The following is a 24,343-nucleotide window of genomic DNA, read 5'->3' on the forward strand; positions in this document are numbered from 1 at the left end:
GTATGTGGGATGCTGCCTCAGCATGGTTTGATGAGCAGTGCCATGTCTGCGCCTAGGATTCAAACCAACGAAACCCTGGGCCACCTGCAGCGGAGCGCGCGAACTTAACCACTCGGCCACAGGGCCAGCCCCTCATTTCACTAAAATTTAAATGATAGGCAGAAACTGGATCTTTCTGCTTCTAAAATTGCCTATCACATAGAACCTTACTCAAAAGTGTGGTCTTTGGACAAAGAGCACCGGCATCACCTAAGAGCAGGTTAGATAACGTTAGGCCCCACTGCAGGCCTGCTAGAACAGTGACAGCAGTGAACTCTACGTACAGCCCAGGGGAACTCTATGGACATTGAGTTTGAGAAGCACTGACAAAGCAGCCATCCAGTAAACGTGAAGACAAAGGCACAAATCTGATTCCTTCATTCCCCTGCTCACCACCCTTTCGTGGATTCCCTTTACTTTCGGGATAAAATCCGAACACCTAAGCATGGTCTGCAGGCCTCTTGGATCTGGCTCGACCTCCTCCCAGGCCACTCCCTTCTCCCTCTACTTCAGCCTCAATGACCTTCTTCCAGTTTCCACAGCACAGGTTTTCCCCTTCTTTCTGAGTTCACACATCCTATTTTCTCTGACTAGGAGTCTCTTGCCTCCAACAGCCTACCCCTATTCTCTCCATTCTTCAAGTCTTACCTTCAGTGAAACTTCCGCAGCCAGGCAAGTGAAGTCTTCTCTGTGTAGTCTGAGCTCCTTGCTCTTCTGAGGACAATTGTGGATGAGTAATTCTTTGGTAATTCTGTCTAGTGTTTTGTAGATGATTGTTACCTATTTTTTCTTTAAAGATTTTATTTTTCCTTTTTCTCCCCAAGCCCCTCGGTACATAGTTGTATATTTTTAGTTGTGGGTCCTCCTAGTTGTGGCATGTGGGATGCCGCCTCAGCGTGGCCTGATGAGTGGTGCCATGTCCGCGTCCAGGATCCGAACTGGCAAAACCCTGGGCCGCCAAAGCTGGAGCACATGAACTTAACCACTGGGCCACGGGGCTGGCCCTGATTGTTACCTATTTTTAAACTGCATATATGTCAAGTTCCACTCTTGGAGTCTAAGCTCCTTGAGGGTAGAGACAGTATTTTCTCTTTGTCCTAAACAGTGCTGCACAGTACTCAATAAAGTACGTTAGTAAACACTGTAGCGGGCGTCAAGTGAGTAGTTGAAAGTTCACTTTTGGTGCGCTAGGTGTTCCAAATAAGAGTGGCAGCCGTTAACTGAATGAGCTACCAAATTGGAAAGCAGAGGGATTTACTAATCATTGCAGCTTAGCTGGTCACTGAAATTGAGTGCTAATGCACACAAAAACCAAAGTTGTATCAATCTAAGTGCATCTCAGTCTAAGGGGTCAGAAAGTACCCTACTGCACGTGAGCAGGGTAGGCCTAGCTAAGTGGTAAAGACAGCAGGGCTGGTTTTGGAAGTCCTACTCTAGATTTTATAACACTCAAGGATGGTTGCAGTAGTTACCGTCCTTCATATCCTCTTTTTTACCATGGCCCCTTTTGTTGAGGTCAGATTTGCTACCATTGGATATTTCATTGCTAATTGTCAGTAGGAGTAGTAAATAACCTTCACTACAATGTGTATTACTTTTCTTTTTAGTTATTTTAAAGGAAATCCCAGCCATCGTCAGTTATGCATCTTTTAAAAACGTAGACATTTTCTTACACGGCCATGTCGCTATTATCACGCTAAACAAAAATGCCATTCCTTGGTATTATCTAATACTCAATACTTAAATTCCCTAATTATTTCAAAAATGTCTTTATGCATTTGGCTAATTGGAATCAGGATCCAAACAAAGTCCATATGTTGCATTCGATTTTTGTATCTCTTAAATTTCTTTAATCTAGAGTAGTTCCCTCCCCTCCTGTTTTTTCTTCTTCATGCATTTGAGTGGGTGACTAAGGTCCATTTTCCAGTGGTCTCTAAGAGAAAATAAACCTACATTTATCCCCTACCTGCAAGGAATGACTAATGGGTGGGGATTTCAGAACAATTAGGAAAAGTCAGTAAGAATGGAAAGGCAAAATATTTCTATCAGGAAGGTACCGAGAGTAAGTCCATATTGCTCCAGTATAAAGGAGGTCCTGATTTTAAGAGCCAAATAACCCAGGACTTTGGACACTCGCCAGGGAGTCTTACTGACCCTCGGGTCTGAGCACCACCGCCTGTGCTCCTCATGTGCAACCAGTGGATCACAAACGGAGGAATTGGACTGTACAGTATTTAATGTTGGACTAATTCCTGTGAGATTTCTACAAAATTGGCTACTACAAATATGTGTTTGCTTGTGCACATTATCCACTCCTCTTTCACCTAAAAAAACAAAGAACTCCATAAAAAAGGTGCAAGAAAATAACCTCAAGGTTAGAGTAAGATAGCACAGACTCATTTACAAAAAAGACTACACGTTTCTCCTCATTAATTTCTCATTTAATATAAATGCTGACAGAAAGCAGATAAAGACCTCGTAGACACTTTCATATATTTACAAACCAAAAGGTGAATCACCTCCTTCTACTTGTAAAAATAATCCTTTTATCTGCAACTCATGGGAGCCTTAAACACTAATTAGGAGCAACATGAGGCTGAGTCAGTTTCCAAGGCAATAAAGAAAGGAAATAGCATTTAACAAAATGTAGCATCTTCGATATAAACATGCACACAAATAATACAAAATTCAAAAAGATGGCCCTAATCCTCTCAAAAACCTGCAACAAATGGAATAGGTACTTACTCAGACCCAGCGTTCTGCTGCCCTAAACATTTTCCTATTTCTTTTTTTCCACCTCACTTACTGTGAAAACTGTTTAAAATTGGAAATATAAACAGATTTAAAAGAGAGGAAAATGGTCCATTTCAAACAAGGTTCTTTTTCCTATTCCAAAAGAACTTTCAGGAGATAAAGTCTTCAAATAAGATTTCACAGTTTGCCAGATGCTAAGGAATTTATCCACAGCTTGTGAAATTCCAACCCACTATCTGTCTTCACTTTTAAAAAAAAGTTGGAAACACTTGGAAAAAGTAAAATTTCACAAACTTTAGCAATTTAAAAATCAGCTGTCACTTTAAGGCTCAATATTTTTCTGAACAGGTGGACAGAGGCAGGCAAGATAGAACAGGGAGCTGAGGCAAGTAAAATAGGGTTGCAAGAAAACGTTTTAAAAATGGTATTTTTGTCTAGCACTGATTTATAAGAACAGGAGACAGAAATTCTCACTATCCAAAACTGTAAGTGATTTCATGAAGTCATTTATAACGTGACTCAAATCCCACGGGCTCCTTTATTAACCTACATTATTTTTGTCTGGTTAAATATACCTCTGCAGGGCACAATCACATACAATCAATACGATTGGTAAATTACACAAGCTCTATCCCAAGCAAATATGCATCAATGTTAAAAAGTTATTTTTTAAAAAAAAAAAAAAAATAAAACAAAATAAAATCCACCCAAAAAGGTGATAATGACTGCAGAATGTCTCGGGGAGACTGCTATGAGCCTAAAGACCAAATTGACCATAGTCAGGGAAAAAGGGCGGCAGGGCTAACAGGTGGAAGAGACCACACACACGAAGAGGAATCTCACAACTGGAAAATGTTTAAGTGAGTGAAAGGTTTTGTTCATTATCTTAATTCACTTTTTCTATTCCTTTTGTTCCAAAAAGTCATAGATTCATCATAAAGTAAAATAATGAAGCCTACAGATCACTGAATGAAAAAAACTCTTTTCGCCCAAGTTCCTTTCATTCCCAGAAAGTAGGAAGAGGAGAAAGGATGAAAGGGGTAATAATGAAAATTTAGGCAACAAACCTGGAAAAAGCAGCTCTCACGGCAGTGTCTTAGTTGAACGGAGGATGTGAAAATGATAAGCAAAAGCTTAAAATGCCTTTAAATCAGACGACTATTTTACAGGCTGGTTCAGATATTATTGGGAGAACGGCAGCCAATCAGCGGAGAGATTACACAAATAAATGGTGGTTTAAAAAAATCAGGCAAAAAAAAAAATAAACCCATAAAAAACCAACAACCAGGCAACCAGTTATCCACCCAACAGTTTGTTTCCATCCTTTTCTTGATCCTTTCGTACGTCAGCTGGGGAGGGGGCAGGGGCCACCTGACAGTTTCCAGTTATAAGATGACTCTGAGTGCACAGCCTAGAACGGATGCCAGAGACTTGTGAGCTCTGTCTAGTCTACTTAGAGTAAAAACCCAAAAACAAAGAACAGAACCCAGCCAGAAACAGCGACACCTCAATACAAGAAAACAAGTCACCTTAGCTAGTATATAATGTACATTAGGATAACGAACTCCACAGGATTTTATTTTTCTAAATACATATTTTTGGACACAATATTGTCTTGAGGTTTATTTTAAGTTCTCTTTCTTAGGTTATTATGCCTTATTTTCTTGGAAAATAAAGGTTATTACTCTAGGGATGTTTTGTTCAGGAATAAAGTTTAGGGGAAATTCAGTGTTTGGCTGAAGTTCAGAGGCTCTGAAACAAGGATTCCAGTGGTGAGGTAAGTCCCTTTATCACAACAGGATTTCAAAGGGCTCTTTACCCTCTTGGTTCAGTGCAGCGTTGAAAACCCACCTACTGGGAACACATTTACTATTAAAAGGTATTACTTCTTCCTGGTGGTGGCAGTTTCCTATTCTTTATTAACATTATTTCTAGTATTATGTGTCAACTAGAATCTATTATATGTGAAAACATCTTTAGCAGTCAAAAAAAAAAAAAATCTTACAAACCAAATCTTAAATTGGTATTTACTACAATTATGAGTACCTTTTGACAAAAACAGCTTTTTTTTCAAGTGGCTCAGAAAAGTTGAATAAAGAATTGTTATAAAATATTAACTGCAATCCACCTACAACTCCCAATAAGTCCTTTCAGCAGGAAAATTTAATAAAGCTGAGCTGAAGCAACAAATAAATATAAAAATCATAGCTGTCCAAGGTAGGAAGGTCTGAATATGGACCAGCAAAACGGGCACTCAGGGAAAACGACGACGTCAAGTAGACTGCTTGCTTGTTCAATCCCTAATGTTGAGGTGAAATCTGCTTTAGTTCAGTAGCTCTGTCTAATTTTTATCTAAAAGCACAGGCCGATTTTTCAGGGAAGAGACCAGCTTGCAATACTATAACCACCTATCACCAAGTAAAAAATAAATACAACTACATTCTTTTAGAGTAAAAATCTAACTAAACAATGCAGTTAATTTCCAGGCAGGTTATTAATTTCTCCTAAAAAGTAACTGGGCCTTTCTTGTTAAGGAAATATAAATCACCACAGGTGCTTTCTACAGACAGATTTTATATATGAAACCTTTACTCAATTTTTTAAAATGAGCAAAAAGAAAGTGGAAAAAAGGTGGTAAAACCTCAATCCATCACCATTTCTATGTAATAACAAGTGAATACTCTTTTGTGAAAAAAAACTCTTTTTTTCTCTGAATCTAAATATAATCTAATGTGTACTGACTACAGTTAATTATTTCTCACTACGCATGCTCATGAATTCTTTTACCCAGTCCCACAACTCGACCATGGTGATAGCAGATTGTCCTTTAGGCAAAAGTGAAAAAACAAAACCACACAAGATGCTATCGTGACAAGATAATCTCAAAAAAAGGGAGGAGAGACTGTTTACACACAGTTTCGTAGAAGATGACATTCACTGGTTTAGAGAAACTGATGAATTTTCATTACTTTTACATTTTATAAAGCCAGCTAACTTTAACAGTTAACCTTAGATAAATCTACTTACATAGTACAATCAATTAACAAATACTAAAAGGTTTCACAATCAAAATGGCTACTATTTCCCCCCAAACCAAAACAGAGTAAAGCACAAGTCTTTGGCTCTCCTTTAAAGAAAACAGCAGGTTATCATTCTTAACCAGACCTTTGTTTGCCTACCAGTAGGGCAAATACCACATTTGTGCATCACTGAGTAATAACACCATTAGAAAAGGCAACTTCACAGAAGTTATTGGCTAAGCGAATTCATTTGAATGCTCTGTTTTGAGGCAGCAAACTGTCACTGTTGCAGATTGGGGAGGGCAGTGGGTAAGTCAAAGGGAATTTGCAAGATAGAAAAGGGCCAGAAAAAAAACCTTTGGGCTCCAACCCTGAAGACCTATGGAAAATCTGATGGAGTTACATATTCAAGGTGGCAAAGGAGAATCATACCAATTTTATGTCTTTTAGGCAAAAGAATAAATACATGGGAAAGACTAGGAGAAGGGAAGGGAAATAAGATGAGAGAAGGGCATCAGCCACATTCATGCTATACCAAATAAATTTTTACACATTCTGAGTAGTTGAATATTTGTAGATGGTATTAAAAATAGTGTTTTATTATTTGAACAATCTACCACAAACCTATGCTATAAATAACTTTTCTTTTGATTAGGAAAGTAAAAAGGAATGGATCTTTAGTCACTTCAGCCCCTGTAAATTACCCAAGACAGGGCAGCTATTGGACTTACCTTGTGACAGTATCTATAAGAAGGGCAAAAGAACTACATGTAAGTCAAGAAATTCAATCAAGATATCTTACTCTCAGTTCTTATCCCCTCTGCCAGAGACTCCGTGAAAAAAGAGTAAGTCAAAGTACTTTTATATTCCTAGTAACAATTAAATCCTGGTTTTGTTATCTAAACAAGAGTGAACACAATGCCTTAACCATCTCAGAATTGTTCATTTTCATCTGAGATGTCGAAGTCTTGCTTCTGAATTCAGTGAAAAGTAAATAAAGTCGTCTTCAGAAGAAATTAATATTTTAATAAGTAGAAAGCATAAAAACTCTATTTCCTATCTGACTGGTTTCACCTCTTAAATGTCTCTAAGTTTAAATTTAAAAAGCCAGAAAAGTCAATGCCTTTCACAGACTTTGACAAAAAAGCAGTTAAAAAGTCAAGCAGTTTTGCCCAAATAGGCCATTTATCCTTACAGGTTTATATTACAAAGCATATCACAGAGAAAAGGAAAAGAAAAAAAAATACCCAAACTTTGGAGCTTTTCTTGAATTCCTAAAACTGCTTGTGAGCCCTAGGAAAGCTGTGAGAATTGCCATGAGGTAAGGCAGAATAACCAATTTAAAATAGATAAGCTACAGGCACAGTGGGACAGTACACTATACTTCTGCCTTTCTCCCCAACCAGATTTCCTCCAGAGTGTGAGGTCTTAGAGAGAGAAAGTTAGAATTAAGGCTAGAACTTAAGAGATTTCCCCCACTCCCAAATGAAAATACCTTAAAAAGTGAAAGAGACTATTCTAAGTCAATTCAAAACAGTAGCTTTTCTAGTTTTCTTCAGAATAGGAATACTGCATAAGTTAATCAAAATGGTGAGAGCAAAAATGAGTGTATTTGAAGAAAATAAGAAGAATAACAGAAGTTGAGTTATTAGGAGTTTCAATAGATATCCAAAATGGAATTTTACTTTTATTCTAAACTTCAACAAAATTAATACCCATAAATTCCCTTTTAGTAGCAGAATCATTTTGAGTTCCAAATTGAACCAAGTGCTTCTAAAATTTAGGAATTATCCAACATGTCCAAAGAAGAAATAAGACCTGCCCAAATCTGCCTACAGAAGGGTGGAGGCCAAAAATGTTGCCTTTTATGGTTATACAGAGAAATGGCAAATCTTGGGACTGTCAGACATACAAAGGTTCCTCTCCTTCTCCCAAAAAACAATAAGCACTTCAAGAGTACATGTAAGAGGGTTTTAAGCAAAAAAAACCAAACAAACAAAAAAGCAAAAAAGCAGTGTATTAAAAAAGGAAAATATGGATATCAACTAAAAAAAAGTCTCACCTTCATTCAGTGCTTCTACCTCCCAATCAGTCATTTTATCGCAACAGCTGCGCTCATGCGAAAAAATCCTTAAAACATACCCAATATATATACAGATATAGCTATGTATATATGTATATATATAATATATATATAAATTTTTATTTAAATAAAAAAGAAAGCTCGAATCCCAAGCCAATATGTGTATATCAAATCCTTGACCAGCCAGGTCTGTAGGGCATAATCAAATTCAATGTGAAATAGTATATAAACACGGTGCCTTGACTGGGCAAATTAAATAATTGCTACTCAAAAGAGTGTTCTGTTTGGACTCTCCTACTGGTAGGCAATGACAGGACTGTATTACCCTCCCCCCCCATTTGTTTCAGTTAACAGTATGATGGACACAGAGCTTAGACTGAGGTTCTTATGACCTCAGCAGGAGTTAAGGGCTAAGACAATAAGAAACAAGAAAAATATAAACTCTTGCTTTTACCCAACCAAAGCAATGCAGTAACTTATTACATAACCAGTGCTTTCTGTTTTAGTAGTATAATCCAGAGAGGGAAATTTTAAAAAATCAGGCAAACAGAGGGATGGGGAGGGTGACTATATCAAATAATTCCCACTAAACATGTTTTATAGGGTCTTAGTTCAGTATAGACACGCGGCATCAGAATATGTGCAGCAGAACTAAACAAGAAAAATTCTTCCGTATTCGACATTTTCATGAAGAATCCTTTTAACATTGTAAAGCCAAATCTATGAAAATTGACTAGGTACTTACTACCTACTTGTGCTAATGATTCTGAACAGCAACAACTGATCAATTTGTAACCTATCCTTAAGATCTAGGCAGTTCGTATTTGCCAGATCTCTTTGAAAGCCAGGGGCTCCAGTATATACAAGGAATTTTATTTTATATTTTTGGGTTTTGAGAGTAAAAACAAAAACATCCATCAAAATAATGTGTCTCTGCTCATTTTAAGTTCAAATCAAGTGTTTCAGTCTTATAATATGGTTGATGGTCCTGATTTTTGAATATTCTATGATTTCAACAAAAGTTCAACTTGGAAAAAGCACAGCTCCAAATTTCCAACCATGAGCTTAATACAGGTAACACATCAACCATGTATTTTCAGCGCCAATAAATTACAGTTCATTCTTAAAATAGTCTCCATTTGAATCTAATCAAACAATCTAAAACAGTGACTTGGGCTTCTGATTACATTAAGTGAATGAAAAGGATCCATAATATGGAAATGAGGACTTCAAAATAAATTGGTAATTATCTCCCTGAAAAGTTGAAATAAAACAAAAACAAGAGATAAAACTCTGCTGAACAACAAAAAAGTGTTACTGCCATATGAAAAACATACCTACACATGAAGCTAGTCACCCGGAATGGGAAAGAAATTATGGCTTCTAAATAACATCTCTCAGAAAAGTTGGTTTGCTGCACATTTTCTAATAACTAGTCTATTACTGTCTCTTTGTTTCTCAAGCACCACAGAATTTTCAGAAAGTGCTTTTTGTCTATTTTAACTTATGGGGTCATGAGAGTTGGAAAGGATTGGGGGTAAGGAATTATACACTGGGTATGTAATAATACCAAAATACAAGAAAAACCTACTTCATTAAGATCATACAATTAATCAAACAGAGTATATATATAATATCTTCTTTTTTTTAAAGCCCTGGATCCAAGGCGTCCAAAGTTATTAAAATAAAGTTCATTCACAGAACAAAAACAAATTTAATCTGAATTGCTTGCAGATACTGCTAATTTTCTTTTTCTTTTTCTTTTTTTTAAATTAAAAAATGCATTAATGTGAACTATGTGCAGGGTTTGTTTTTAGTAGTGGTGTTTGTGCACATTGCCTCCGGTGCTCTTCCTGGATTTCTCTGACCACTCTCAGAGAAAAAGTTTAGAAGTCATCTGTTCTCCTCCCACTATGCCCCACAAATTGATTAGGAGCAGAAGATAAAAGCAGGACTCCTCATATTTCAGGGAGCAGAACTGGGTGTAACCCCTGATCTCTGGGAGCCCTCGTTGTCCCCTCCTCCCTCAGGGTCCTCTGATAGGTTCAGAGAGCTGGTCTTGTTTGATAGGAGGCTGATATTGTCTTGTGTCAATGCTGATCCATTCGGTACATCACTGTCAACATAAAAAAGAGTTGAAATTTTAAAAAAAAGGAGAGAGATAAAAATGATTATTTAGTAGAATAAAATTAGCAAGCCCTTTCTTTTAGCAGTATGGAAAAACATATGAATGGCTTTTAAACTTTAACTTATAGCTCTATATCCATGCTTTAGTACAGGGGCTGGCAAACTAAAGCTAGCCCAGTGCCTATTTTCGTAAATAAAGTTTTACTGGAACACAGCCTGTCCATCTGTTTACGTACCGTGTATGGCTACTCTCACACTACAATGGCAGAATTGAGAGTTTCAACAGAGGCTGTTAAGACCCATAATTTTAAATATTTACTATCTGGCCTTTAACAAAAAGTGTTGATCCTTGCCTTAGCAGGTTTACTAGTACAAAAAAATTATTTTGAATCCAGGTAAATGCATGGATTTAAAGAGCCAAAACCTAAGCTTGAGAGCAAGAGGGCATTAGAAATTGTTGTTATATATCATTAGGAGGGCAATTTAGGACTATGCATCAGAAGCCTCAAAATACTCTAATGAAGTAATTAAAGATGTACAAAGAGTTAACGACAATACTGTTTACTGCAGGGTTGTTCATGACAGCTGATATGTGTCCTTCCACGCCTGTAGAAGAAAACTGCATGATATGGACAGACCAAATTAAAAACTGGGGGATGCCGGCGTGGGTAGAAAGAGGCTAAATGCCTACACATTTTAAAAAACACAGGATGGGTATACATCAAAATGTTAACACGGGTTTTAAATAAATTAAAAAACAAGGGGAAGGAAACAAAATCAGAAAATTTCATTTGTTAGGTATTGACAGATAATTCAACCTTGGATCTGTTCTAAAACAAGTTTTATAACTCCTATATTTATGCAAAAATATTCTTTTCCTAATGTATACAGAAGAATGATATTTTAAAAAATAAAAATCATATTTATGAAGGTACTTCTGTCATGACTGGATGATATAAAACTATGAAAATGTTCCTTTCTTTACCTGAATGTCAATGTAAGGTCCTCAGCTGGAACCTTATTTTGTGGTTCCGGTTGTCCATTTTCTGCTTGCTTACTTGTATTCAATTTGCTTTTCATGTCCAGAGAACACTGGTTCTCCTTTGAAAGAGAACAAAATAAATTCAAATCTTCTGTTTAATGGTGCCAATGGAAGAGAGACCAAATATAGATAACACAAACTGATGACCCAGAAATCATATTTAGTTTTGTGAAATAATCAGAGACACAGGCAGACTAAAAGAGAAACATACACAAAAACAGAAGAGAGTACAAGCCACTTGCTCACTATCCAAGCTGGACAACAAGGGGGAGAATGCCTCGAGTTTATATGAAAAAATTTCACAGAAAAACTGATGACTTAGAAAAAGCAAGTCAAAAGGTAATAAATATCTGTAATATATCTATTTAAAGCAGAAAAACTAAGTTCCTCATTTATTTGCTTAGAAAGAATGTAAAAACTATGCACAAAAAAGTCAATTACCATGCAACCTGGGGGGAGTGGTTCAATCCCCTAAGACTCAAAATTTACTGAAATGAATGTTTATGCACTATAAAGCAAGCCCTAAGCACATCTGCGGATACAATTCCACAGGAAGGAATGTGTAGATTACATCTCACTCATAACAAAAAAGAAGACATCAATAACTTAACGGCTATGAAAACTAGAATGCTATTTGGTAATAATACATCTTTTGTATGACATGATGGTATTGTAAAATCATAAACACCATCCCCTCTGCTTCCCTAATGAGTATGTTTAACAAATATTTAATAATTTTCAATTAACTACCTTGTTTTCCCTAAAATTTTTTCATAACGCAGAATCCTAAGACAAAGAACACACTTAAACCAAAAGGGAATGAGGAGAGGAATGATAAAATAGAGAGGCAGCCCATCTTCATGAGACTGACTCTAAGTATTAATCACCCAGTGGAACGCCTGGGGGTAATGATTCCATAGCTCTAGATGATTTTAGAACTCTAGAGCCATGAGTTCTAGGACATTTCCTTTCACATTCCCTCTTTTCCCACCATAAACTCACCATACTCAGTTCCCGGGTTCTCTTCCCGATTTCCCTTTCCACCTGGTGCAGTTCCAAGCTCAACTGCTCACTTGAGATCATTCCAGGCCATTTTGGAGGTGGTGGTGGGGGCTGTGATTGGCCTGCCAGGGTGTTCGCCTCCCTCTGCAACACCAGCCTGTTACTAACAGCCTAGTGCATAAAGCCAAGCACACACACAACTCAACACACATCACACCATGTAGAGAATGACCAGGCCGATTCCAGACTACAGCCTTCAGCAGCTTATCATTCAGGCAGTTGCCATAAAAATGATGCAACTATAAGACACTGTCTCTTTCTTTGAATACTATTTGAATAAAAAAAGAAAAAAATAGGGGTTTTAAACTTAGTGAATAGCAATTTAATCTTACGTATAAGTTGCTCTTTTAATTTTCTTACTTGAAAGAGGTCAACTATAAATGTGCGTCTCTCCTTTTTTTTATTGAATTTTCTCTGAAGTAAATTCTGTGATTTATTTCAATGAAACCTCAGTAATGGCAACGACATTTATTTAACCCTAGTGAATTCAGCAAGTGGCAAGCCTCTAAATGATGCTGATATTCTTTTGGGACAGAAAATGGGTCTAGAAATATCAACTAAGACAAAAAGCCATGAATCAGCTGTTTAAGGAATCATGCTATATGGAGTTAAAGGTCTGAATCTTTAAAAAGCTAATGAATTAAAGACGGACATAATTAAACCTAGCATTCTTTTTCTTACAATAGGAATCAGCAAGAAGTTTTGGACCAACATAAATAAAGGGCAAAAGGAGATATGAGTTATTATATAGGTTTTATTATGAGTTATTATATAGGTTTTTAAAAATTCTAAACCTTACTGCTTACATAAGAGCACAAACCAGACATGTGTTCCAAAAAACAATCACCTACTGTCTTCCTAGTAAGAAAGTCTAAGACAGAATTAGTTAGAAATTTATTTCCACGGTGATGCCTTACTTATATTAAAGATCTTGGTAGAATGATAAAGACTGTTATAATAGTATCTTTTTCTCCAGAATGGAGCAATGTATTTATCATTGGAATGTCTTTAGTTTTCTATATTCAAAGAATATGTTCCCACGTAAAGGATAATAGTATAAACAAAACCTAGTCTTCCTGGGGTGGCACTTAAAAGAGATTTTAAATTCTTTGTTTTCTGATATTTTGTTTCCCTTAAATGTCAGGCAGCAGAGTGGAAAGAACACTGAATTTGGAGTATGAAGACTTGGGTTCATGTTTCAACTTCTGTTTTCTTCAACCAAAAAAGGGGGAAAATACTACCTGCCTAACCTACCTGTCAGGGACGTTTTAAGGGTCAAATAAGATATGTGATAGCAATTTAAATTTAAAGAACCACATTAATGAAAGGTGCTATTATTACACATAGGCTGTTTTTTTAAGCCAAAAGTCTAAGTTTCTACTTTTTAAAGATTTACAGAGGCTAGCCTGGTGGTGCAGTGGTTAAGTTCACATGTTCCACTTCCATGGACTGGGGTTCACCAGTTTGGATCCTGGGCATGGACCTACACACTGCTGGTCAAACCACGCTGTGGCAGCCGTCCTATATATAAAGTAGAGGAAGATGGGCATAGATGTTAGCTCCAGGCCAGTCTTCCTCAGCAAAGAGGAGGGCTGGTGGCAGATGTTAGCTCAGGGCTAATCTTCCTCAAAAAAAAAAAAAAAAAAGATTTATAAATAAATGCTAAGGATTAAAGGAAATAAGAAAAATTAAAAACAAATCATAAGCTAAAAGAATTTGTTGATAAAAACTGTATACCTTAAACTTAAATGTGTCATGAGGGAATATAAGCTCCTGTTGGGAAATTTCAGATAACCTGTTTTCTATTCTCAGGTAATAGAAATCCTAAGTTTCCTACTGTCCCAGAGTTGAACTCTAAGTCCTTAAATTTTCTGAAGAATGAATATGTGTACTAACTCTTAAGAAAGACCATTAGATTTTGTGTTCATAGTACCTCAAAGTTTCTCCTTTTAGAATCTCTGAGAACGCCTCAAAAATTGGAATGAAAAAAAAAATCTACAGGTTGGTACCTCTAGTCCACGTAGCTGGGTCTGTTGGCTAATTTGTTGGTTTAGCTGTTGCAATTCTAGCCGAAGCTGCTCCCTCTCAGCAGATGGAAGGGGTTTTCCATGACTGGCCACTTCCGAGATGGATACTCTCTCCCTTTGGTGGGAAACAAAGTATGGAACAAACTTTAAATTTTATTTTCTAAAAATATTATTGACCAGAAAAACAGGAAAAGTTGATTAATTTTAAAGGTTTGTAAAAGTAAAAACAATGGCTCCTACCTTTCACTGAAGTGTCCCTGAGAAGGTATGTTTTGATGAGGTGAATATGGAGAACCTCCCCAGCCACCATGGGTTCCATATGGACTATAATCTGGAAGAGAATAATTTACTGTAGTATGATGCGCTTCTTGTTTTAAGGTAGCCATATCTAAAAGACACAGGCATACTGTGTATATGCCTATCTGCAAAGATGTCTACCAAACGGTAATAGGGTATTGATGTTCATTTTTTCACCACTAAAATGACAGTCTTTGTCATTTTTCGTTTGAATCGTTCTTTAAAAATGAGAATGTATTATTTAAATAAAAGCAATGAAGCTATTAAAAAAAACAGGCAATCTTCACATACACACATTTTAGTCTGTACCCCTAGAATTCCCAGAGATAAGTGCATGGAACAGTTTGAAGATTACTGCTTTGGAAGACTGTGGAAAGCACAGATAGTAAATGTGGAATAGAGGTGGTGCTGGACATCATGAATGCGAACCCTCTAGATCGGCTTACTTCAGAGATTCTTACCTGAAATGTTAATAGGTTTTGTGGGAGCTCCCTGAGGTGCCATAGCCTGCATTGGACCAGCACCCTGATATATTGTTTTGGAAGTTCGAGAAATGGCACCAAACCGAGATACTGTTGGTCGATCTCCAAATGGGATGAGGTCATCATCACTGGTTTCTGCTGTTCTTCTCTGGAGATCTAATCGCTGGTCTCTCACTCCTTTACTCTCCACGTTCTGATAAAAAGTAAAATGAGAAATCCACCCCACGCTTAGATCTCTAACATAATTTCTTCTAGCTCTGTAATAAGGTTAAAAAAGCGTACAATGTTCTCACTGGTAAGACTAAAACTTACTAAAACTTACGACAACTTTGGTTGTCATATAAAACACTTTTTAAAACTTTGACCACTCCCCCACAATAAGAAATATACTTTACATCATGACCCAGTACATATACACATTCAAATATAAAATTTCATAACACATCTTTACCCTTACTATATGTAATGTACTCTAGTATTTATATTGTTATTACAATTCATTTCTTTAAATAAAGGTTCGTCATGACCCACTCAACTAATTTCAAAACTCAACAGTTAGAAAAACAATGTTTAAAAATATAAGTGTCACCACAGGTTTTTCAAAGGGCTTCCAGTCAGAAAGAAATAAGTACCGAGAAAAATGGAAATGGAAATCTAATCGCTGGACCCTTGCTACTCAAAGTAGTCCAGGGACCAGCAGCGGCAGCAGCATCTGGGAATTCATTAGAGATGTAGAATCTTAGGTCCCATCCTAGTCTTACTGAAACAGAACCTGCATTTTAACAGACCCCTAGGCAATTTATATGCACATGAATATTTGAGAAACACTGGGCTAGACTTCTTATACCTGTATGGGAGATTTTCAATTATACCTAGTATATAATTAGGTTAGGTTAGCAGACACTTTTATCCGTTACTGATTTAAGGAAATGAGTTTTATTTTGCTAATATTTATGTTACTTTAATATAATAACCCTTTGTGAAAGCCAGGTACAAAGCAAGGGCTCCTCTCTATCTCCAACTCCTCATCTCATTCCTGTTCTTAGAAGGCTGTTTCCTATGGCCTAACAACGTTTCCCTAATCCCACCACAGAAAAACAAAAGGTTCGGGGCTGGCCCCAAGGTTGAGTGGTTAAGTTCACACGCTCTGCTTCGGTGGCCCAGGGTTTCGCCAGTTCGGATCCTGGGCGTGGACATGGCACCGCTCGTCAGGCCATGCTGAGGTGGTATCCCACATGCCACAACTGGAAGGACCCACAATTAAACATCTACAACTGTGTACCAGGGGGCTTTGGGGAGAAAAAGGAACAAAAATTAAAAAAAAAAAAAAAGAAAAACAAAAGCTTCATTTTCGCTTTTTCCTCCTCTATATCCTTTTCTTCCTCTTTTTTTTGGGCTGGCATTTAATGGTATTTATGCTACAGATATTTTACTCATTTATAGTGGTATTAGCATCCAACTATTCCTTTTCTAATACCAAGAATTGGTCTTCTCTTAACCACGTGGACAAGTATTTGTCTGTGAAAACCTATATAATAACTTAGGGAACCTTGTTACAGTTAATAAGGACAAATGGTTTGAGAGTAACAGTCAAGGCATATCCTTCAACCCAGCTATTACTTTCTAAGCACGAGTTTCATGCATGTACACAAGGAGAGAAACACTAGATTGTTCACTGTAGCACTGTACATAATAGCAAACATTAAAAATAGCCTAAATGTCCATCACTAGGAAAATGAATAATAATTTACATATATTTTTGTTATATGACATCAGCTATCACAAAATAGTATCTGATGAAAACAGTTAAAATGAATGAAATTATGGGTATAAATTTGGATACATCTCAAAAACAACGCTGAATGAAAATGTAAATTCAAGTATATAATATATACAAGGTCTATAAACATGCAAAACAAAATTGTTTAGGAATAGTATAAAATTATCCATGAAATTATGATAAACTCTCCATTCAAGATAGAGGTTACCTCCAGGGAAGGAGGGAGGGAGAAAAATGAGATTAGGGAGGTACATTTAGGAAGATTTAACTACTTCTATAAAGTTTTATTTCTTTAAAAAATAAAAAAGCAATAAAGATAAAATAGTGATATATTTTAAGTTTGGGTATTAGATATACCAGTGTTACATTATTTTTTGTTAAAAAACAAAACAGTTTAAGCTTAATAAGCTTTAGTACACCACAGCTAACTTGAAGCTAAGTAGCTGCAATTCTGACTCAAATACTACTACTGTTCACTAGATTCAACTTTGTTGTTTAAACCTCAAGAGCTGTAAAAGAGTTATAACTTATTTGGACAAGCAATCTAAGATTTTGATTAATTATGCAAAATAATTTAATTTTGGTTCTAAACAGCTGTTGGGTTAATTGCTGGCTATAAAGAAATATAATAAATACTCATCTTCGTCTAGATAAGTATTAAAAGATTTTTACTTATACCTGAAAGAAACAAACAAAAAACCATACTGTTTAAATATAATTCAATCACACAGTATAGAATATGGCCTGAAATCTTAAGCAAAGCTCAATTATTTGTGTCTACACTATAATGGGGGATAATTTATTTGGCTTATCTTGATCTGTATTAATTATGGCTTAGTTATTACACATACCATCATTTCCACACTCCCTGCTGCCACAACATCTTTGGGTTTTGCATCTTTGGTTCCAATGTAGGAGCCGATGGTGTCACATGACCAGGGAGAGTACTGGCTATAATCATTTCCTTTGTATTTCCCAGCTACCTTCAAGTCTTCCTCCAAAAACTACACATGGGGGGAGAAAAAAAGAAACAAAATAGGAAATGGGTCTAAGAATAGCAACATAGAGAAAGCAAGAATTTCTTAGAACGTTATGCTGAAGCAACACAGTGATGGTTATTTGATTTGTGTCCCAATATGAGATTTTTGTAGACTGAAAAATCTGTAATGTGAAGAATGATGTTTAGCCTTTACACTTTGTTAGCGGAGGGTCAAAAAGAAGTATCTCAATGTCTTTCAAGGAATTAAGCTAGGATTTTTGAGGAGGTTTGCTCATCCTCTTTTTCAACAGATGAAATCAACACTTAAACAAATAAGTACCAGGCCCTAGTTTTACTAGACTCTCCTCAATGTTTCTTTCAATAACATTCCAAATAAACAAGAACATTAAAAACTATTTACAACGTAATTTAAAATGTTCTATATAGTGCATGATGATGCAATAACTTTTTTACTGAAAACTCTTTAACAGCAATAATTCATATCTTGAATATATTCTGGTCCTTAGGCTGAGTCAATGAAGTGAAAAGGATAAGATGCCTAATTTTATTTTCTCAGGATGAGTTCTGAAATTAGGTAATAAGAGAATAGCTATTCTAGGTCTAAGGTACTTTTACTAAAATCGCAGCATTCACATTTGTGTGATATTTTACAGTTTTCAAAGTACTTTTATATACACCATCTTATATGTTCCTCATGTCCATGAGACACATTGGTGATCTGACCAAAGCTATAACAGTATAGGGCAGTGCTGGAACTAGAACTTTAATTTTGCTTTCGCTTTACCACAGATACATACACTGATATACTGATACCCTAGGGGCAACTGGTACATTTAAGTGGCTCTGTGCCTCCCCCTATACTAAGAAAAATCTTGTCCTTTCTGAATCATCATTATTGGTCTTCTGCACTGACAGAGGGTCTGCTATTCACAAATACTCATTTTCAACTATAACTCCTGTTTTTATTGTTTGTAACCTCTTTCTTTTTCTGTCCTACCTCTATTTAAAAAATTCCATCTTCTATTTCTCCTCCACTTACAAACTTCATGTAGAACAGCTAGCTTCTTAAAGACATGACCTACTAACAAGAGTATTTTTTCCAACTATAATGTATTATGCAGCTGTTAAAAGAACGAGATAAATTTATACACTGACATAGGAAGACATCCAGAACAATTCGTTACAGTAAAGAAAAATAAAAAGAACGCAAAAGACACAAACAAAATCTCAAGATATACTACTAAATGATTCTATTAAAAAATAATAATGATATGCTAGTTCATGCCAGAAAAGTTGAAATACATATACAAAGGCGAAACATATAATAAACTGACAGTGATATAGAAAATAGGGTTTTGAGAACTTTCTATGTTATGTATTTTTATAATGCATAAATTCAGTACAACTACAGTAGGTTGCTTATAGTCAGAAGTGATGTTTAAATATATAGCTTTGTATGTCAGTAACTAAAATAATCCTAGATAAAGTTTCTTAACAGCCAGGCATTATTATAATATTTATTTGAAGTAAAAGAATAAAAAATACAAACAGTTGTTATTTACTGAACGCCCGCTATGTGCCAGATGCCTTATGCCTTATGTAGTCTTCACCACACCTCTATGCGGTAGGCTTTATTGCACCCGCTTTACAAATGGGGAAGCCTGAGCCTCAGGGTTCAGGGAGGCTAAGCAACTTACAAAAGATCGCAGACTAAGCGACACAGCTGAACCTCAAAGATAAATAAATGCGATTCCAAAACTAGCTCACTTTTCACAGTGTCATATTACTTTCCATATTTAAAAAACCAGTATGGCATAATAAGATTCTAGGGTGTCTCTACTATATAGTTTTTGAAACAACTATCATGTAATGTCATACTTTACAAGTAAAATCACAATAGAAGATGTTACAACTTTACTTATTAACCCACATGAACTGTGGAAAATTCATCCAAAGTGTTTAGATATGAAAGCTAGTAGATCACTTTCATGGACTCAAAAGACTACTGTTTATTATATGCTATGCGATGCACTTAAGTTTTCAATTTTCATTGCTTATTATTCATAATTTGTCAGATAGCAATGTTGCTTAGAATCAAAATTCTACATGTAAAGGATGTAAGACATTTTCCTTACACAGTATTAATTGCAACCCTGCGGAGAATCTATTTGACTTTTTAAAAAAACATATATGCACGTTCTAAGCTGAGGCAGTACATACAATCAGTAAATCAAAATAAATAAATAAATAAGATTAACAAAGCAAAAAGCTGGCTTTTTGAAAAGACGAAAGTGATAAATCCCTAGCAAGACTGACCAAGAAAAAATTATTACCAATATCAGAAGGGGAAAAATGAACACCACTATAGAATCTGTAGACATTAAAAAGTAAAACATTCATTCAAGATAACTATCAGTACTGTCTTGTAGAAATACAAGGAAGATGAGCCCCCAAATTATGATTTATTGCTCTGCATTACATTAACCAGTTTATTCTAGCAACTTTCAGTGTTCTTTTTTTCTGTCTTTCACTACCTATATTAACCTGTCCTATTCTTTGATCAATTTTAGCATCCTGCTGTTTTTCTCATTCTTCAGTTAAATAAATCTTTGACGTTTTACTTATAAAAATAGTCTAAAACTAAGAATAGAAGGGAATTTCATTAATCTGATAAAGATTATCTACAAAAACCCCTACAGCAAACGTTGTAATGGTGAATTATTAAAAGCTCCATTCGCTCAAAGACTGGAAATAAGTCAAGAATACCTGCTATCATCCCTTTTCTTCAACATTGTACTGGAGGATCTAGCCAGCACAACAAGGTAAAAAAAGAAGAGATATAAGGATGAAAAGAAGACAGTAAAATGGTCATTATTCACAGAGGACATGACTGTATGCATAGAAAATCCAAAAGAATCCACTAACAAATACTAGAATTAATAAGGAAATTTAGTAAGGCTGCTGAATATAAGGAACAATGCACAAAAATCTACTTAATTTCTCTATAACAAAGAGAAAATGAAATTTCAGAAAGGGTTCCATTTATAATAGCTCCAAAAAACATCAGTTATCTAGGAATAAGTTTAATGAAAGATATGCAAGACACTGAAAACTATATGATATATGACACTGAGAGAAATTAAAGAAGATCCAAGTAAGTGGAACGTACACCATGTTCTTGAAGACTCAATATTGGAAAGACGTCACTTCTCCCCAAATGGATCTAAAGCAACACTGTCCAGTGGAAATATAATGAGACCCACATATGTAATTTAAAAATTTCTAGTAGCCACATCAAAAAATAAAAACAGGTGAAATTAATTTTAATAATACATTTTATTTAATTTAATACATCCAAAGTATTATCATTTTAACATGTAATTAATAGAAATATATTAATAAAATATTTTACTTCTTTAGGGGTACTAAATCTTCAGATCCAGTGTATGTTTTATGTTTATAGCACATCCGCACTCAGATTAGTCACACTTTAAGCACTCATTAACCACATGTGGCTAGTAGTTACCATGCTGGACAGTGCAAATCCAGAGATTCAATGTAATCCTAATAAAAATTGCAGCAGATACTTTCATGGACATCAACATGCAGATGCTAAAATGCGTTTGGAAATTCCAAGAATCAAGAAGAGCAAACGTAATCCTACAGAAGACCAAACTAGGAAACATACATCACCACATATTAAAATGTACTATAAAACTACACTAAAACAATATGGTGTTGGTGCCAGAATAGAAAAATACATCAATGAAACAAGATAGAAGAATACAGTCCAGAAAGATATATAGTTACCTGACTATGACAAAGGTGACCTGATTATGATAAAGATGACTACAGGGCACTGGGGAAATGATGGTCTTTTCATTAAATGATGCTGGATCAATGAGGTATCTTTTGGGGGAAAAAATGGATCCTGACTCCTAACACACTACATACAAAAATAAATTCTGAATGGTTCATAAACCTTTTAGAAGAAAACACAGGAAAATATCTTCATAACCTTGGGAATAGGCAAAGATTACTTAAACGGGACACAACAAACCACCAACAAAGGAAAAATTTATAAAATGAGATTAAAAATGATGTGCTTACTTCCTCTTGGTGGAAGGTAGGAGGCAATGTTGGTGAAGGTGCAAAAGGAGGTGGAGAGATAACCTTCCTTTCCTCTAGCTGGGCCATTATCTCCTTTCGTCTTCGATGTAGCTCATCTAGACTAGGATGGGGCTGGGGAGGTGGAGGGAGCCGGCTGCAAGGAGGTTCCTGAAAAGGCAAAGATTAGTAAAAGTTGAAAAAGAACTCGAGAACACATTAATTCATTTAGCACACATTTCAAGTAAGAAGCAGCTTTTACATTCATCTTAACACATGGAAATACCAAGACTTAATAAAACAAAGCAAAAGAAAATCCCAAAACCCTCTCAGGATTTCCCGAAGAGCTAAATTTAAGTTTCTTTTTCTTAGCCAGAGATCATAACTTCCAAATAGATCTAGAAATGTTAATAAAATCATCTAAAGTTCAGAAACTAAGGAGGGTTAGTGGTTTTGGGGTAGGAATTTTTTTTCCCTTTAACAGTTTAACAAAAAAAAAGTAATAACCGATCCAAATTATGAAAAGATTCAAAAAACAGGGGAGAAGCATTCTTATAAAAAAGAATTGATCAAAGAGTTATTATCATGGCAAAAAGGTAAAAAAAAAAATCACAGCAAGCAATAATCAAATTAAATCTATGTAATAAGAAAAAAAACCAGCATACTCTGATGTACGAAGGTCTGATCTGAGTTGGATGAGGAGCCACTGGATAGTAACCCTCCATCTGTGGGTATCTTTCTCTGGATTCTGGTACATACGATGGTACTGCTGCAGGTGGAATCTCAACAGGTATAGGACTTTCTCGGAAAATCTCTTCTCTTGCATAAGACTGAGCAGAGTATACTCGACGGCCATCATAGTGTGGTGGGTACATAGGAGGGTACTGTTGTGGCTGTGTGCCATATTGAGAATTTACTACACGATCTTGGAGGTAGGGTGAATAATGATCCAAGTAGGGAGGACTAGGTTCAGGAGCAGATGGTGGAGGTCGGACAAAGCGGGACACACACTGCGGGGGTGGAGTATAGTACATACCTGTACAACACAAAAGAGGAACCAAAAGCAACAATAAACTAACCTATTTTTCTATATAATACTTTCCCTTTTAAAATAGTTCAAAACTAAAGAATTAACAATCCACTCATTTCTTTAGAAGTTTTCCCCTCTGCTCATGTAGTCAGGTTAGCTTTATGAAAAATAATGAGCAAAAATTATCCTTAAAAGTCATTGAAAAAACTAATCTATTTATAACCTACAATAGTAGACTGGCTCTCTCAATTGTTTGCCCATCTTTCTGGTGTGTGTTAATGCAGTGCAAATACTGGAAAGCAAAAAACTGCACTTCTCTGAGGCTCAGATTCCACAAATCACTCGTTTGCATGTTTTGAGTGTGAAATTGAATTAACTGGAAAGAGATGTGGCACACAAAAGATCCATTCTGCTGGTGCAGACCTAGCAGCTACTTCACAGCTCTAGGAGTTCTTGAGACCACAGTCGTAGCAAGAGCTTCCCGATCTAGACTGGCCTCAAGTGCCGCGATCCTGGAGGTAGCAGTTGGGCGGATGTCTCCTGTTTCTACTGCGTCTTCACTCTAACAGGTTCTTCCCGCAGCTAGTTCTGGGACTCATTCCTGCCGGCCTGGCTTAAGCCTGCCTTTCCAGCATTTCCACTGATTCTGGAGGCACTTAAACTCCCTGCGTTAAACCTCTTTCTGCTTCATATTGCTAGAATGCCTTCTGCTATCTGCAGCTGAACTCTGACTGATACAGTGCATTAAGGTCACCTCAACAAAAGTCGTCAGGTTTTTCCTGAAACGGATGGTCAAAAGGAAGATATGAATCAACTTTTATATTTTTACATGTATTAATAATACCATATCAATTTAAAACTATTTTTTTGGAAGTAGAGAAGACATTTCTGATTCAAAATTAAGGCAGCCTTGGGAAAAGGAAATGAACATCTTTAATCTATCCCACGTTAAAAAATAATAGCACTAGACCGTCTCTGACAGAGAGCGCCAACACTTTAGTTTAAAAATCACTGTACATTTTTTTCATATGAATTCTATCTGTGAAACCTCAGTCGTCATCTCTCCTTCATTCTCCACACCTACTATTATCATTAAAACTGGCTAATTTTTCAAATTTGTCTATTTTCTAAAATCCCTTCTTATTCTTTCCAACCTATACTAATCCAGGCCTCAGCAATCACACTTGCATTAACAATAGTCTCCTTACTCTTCCTTGACTCTAGACTCTCTTTGCAATCCATTTGTAAATTTTCCTTTCTATTTTCTAATACCTCTATTTAGGGCATTTTTCCATAAAGTCTTTTTTTTTTTTTGAGGAAGATTAGCCCTGAGCTAACATCTGCTGCCAATCCTCCTCTTTTTGCTGAGGAAGGCTGGCCCTGAGCTAACATCCGTGCCCATCTTCCTCTACTTTATATGTGGGACGCCTGCCACAGCATGGCTTGCCAAGTGGTGCCATGTCCACACCCGGGATCTGAACCATTGAACCCCA

The 24,343-nt window shown here is 36.1% G+C and overlaps 1 protein-coding gene across 5 annotated transcripts in view; it reads right to left on the minus strand.

Moving 5' to 3' along the window:
- Window positions 1-3,312: 3,312 nt before the first annotated feature.
- RC3H1 (ring finger and CCCH-type domains 1) overlaps window positions 3,313-24,343 on the minus strand; it is a 79,144-nt gene continuing 58,113 nt past the window's right edge. For 3 of the 5 annotated variants that reach the window (XM_046680764.1, XM_046680765.1, XM_046680763.1), the window contains exons 12-20: window positions 22,486-22,856; window positions 21,824-21,991; window positions 17,565-17,717; window positions 14,913-15,126; window positions 14,395-14,485; window positions 14,137-14,269; window positions 12,068-12,238; window positions 11,009-11,124; window positions 3,313-10,012 (exon numbers count right to left, since the gene is read on the minus strand). In XM_046680764.1, coding sequence (XP_046536720.1) covers window positions 9,862-10,012; window positions 11,009-11,124; window positions 12,068-12,238; window positions 14,137-14,269; window positions 14,395-14,485; window positions 14,913-15,126; window positions 17,565-17,717; window positions 21,824-21,991; window positions 22,486-22,856 — 1,568 coding nt within the window. In that variant the 3' untranslated portion in view covers window positions 3,313-9,861. Of the gene's footprint in view, window positions 10,013-11,008; window positions 11,125-12,067; window positions 12,239-12,274; window positions 12,396-14,136; window positions 14,270-14,394; window positions 14,486-14,912; window positions 15,127-17,564; window positions 17,718-21,823; window positions 21,992-22,485; window positions 22,857-24,343 lie in introns of those variants that run through there. The other 2 variants (XM_046680766.1, XM_046680767.1) reach the window with 2 other exon arrangements.

This window comes from Equus quagga, chromosome 13, assembly GCF_021613505.1.
Source record: "Equus quagga isolate Etosha38 chromosome 13, UCLA_HA_Equagga_1.0, whole genome shotgun sequence".
NCBI classification, from domain to species: Eukaryota; Metazoa; Chordata; class Mammalia; order Perissodactyla; family Equidae; genus Equus; species Equus quagga.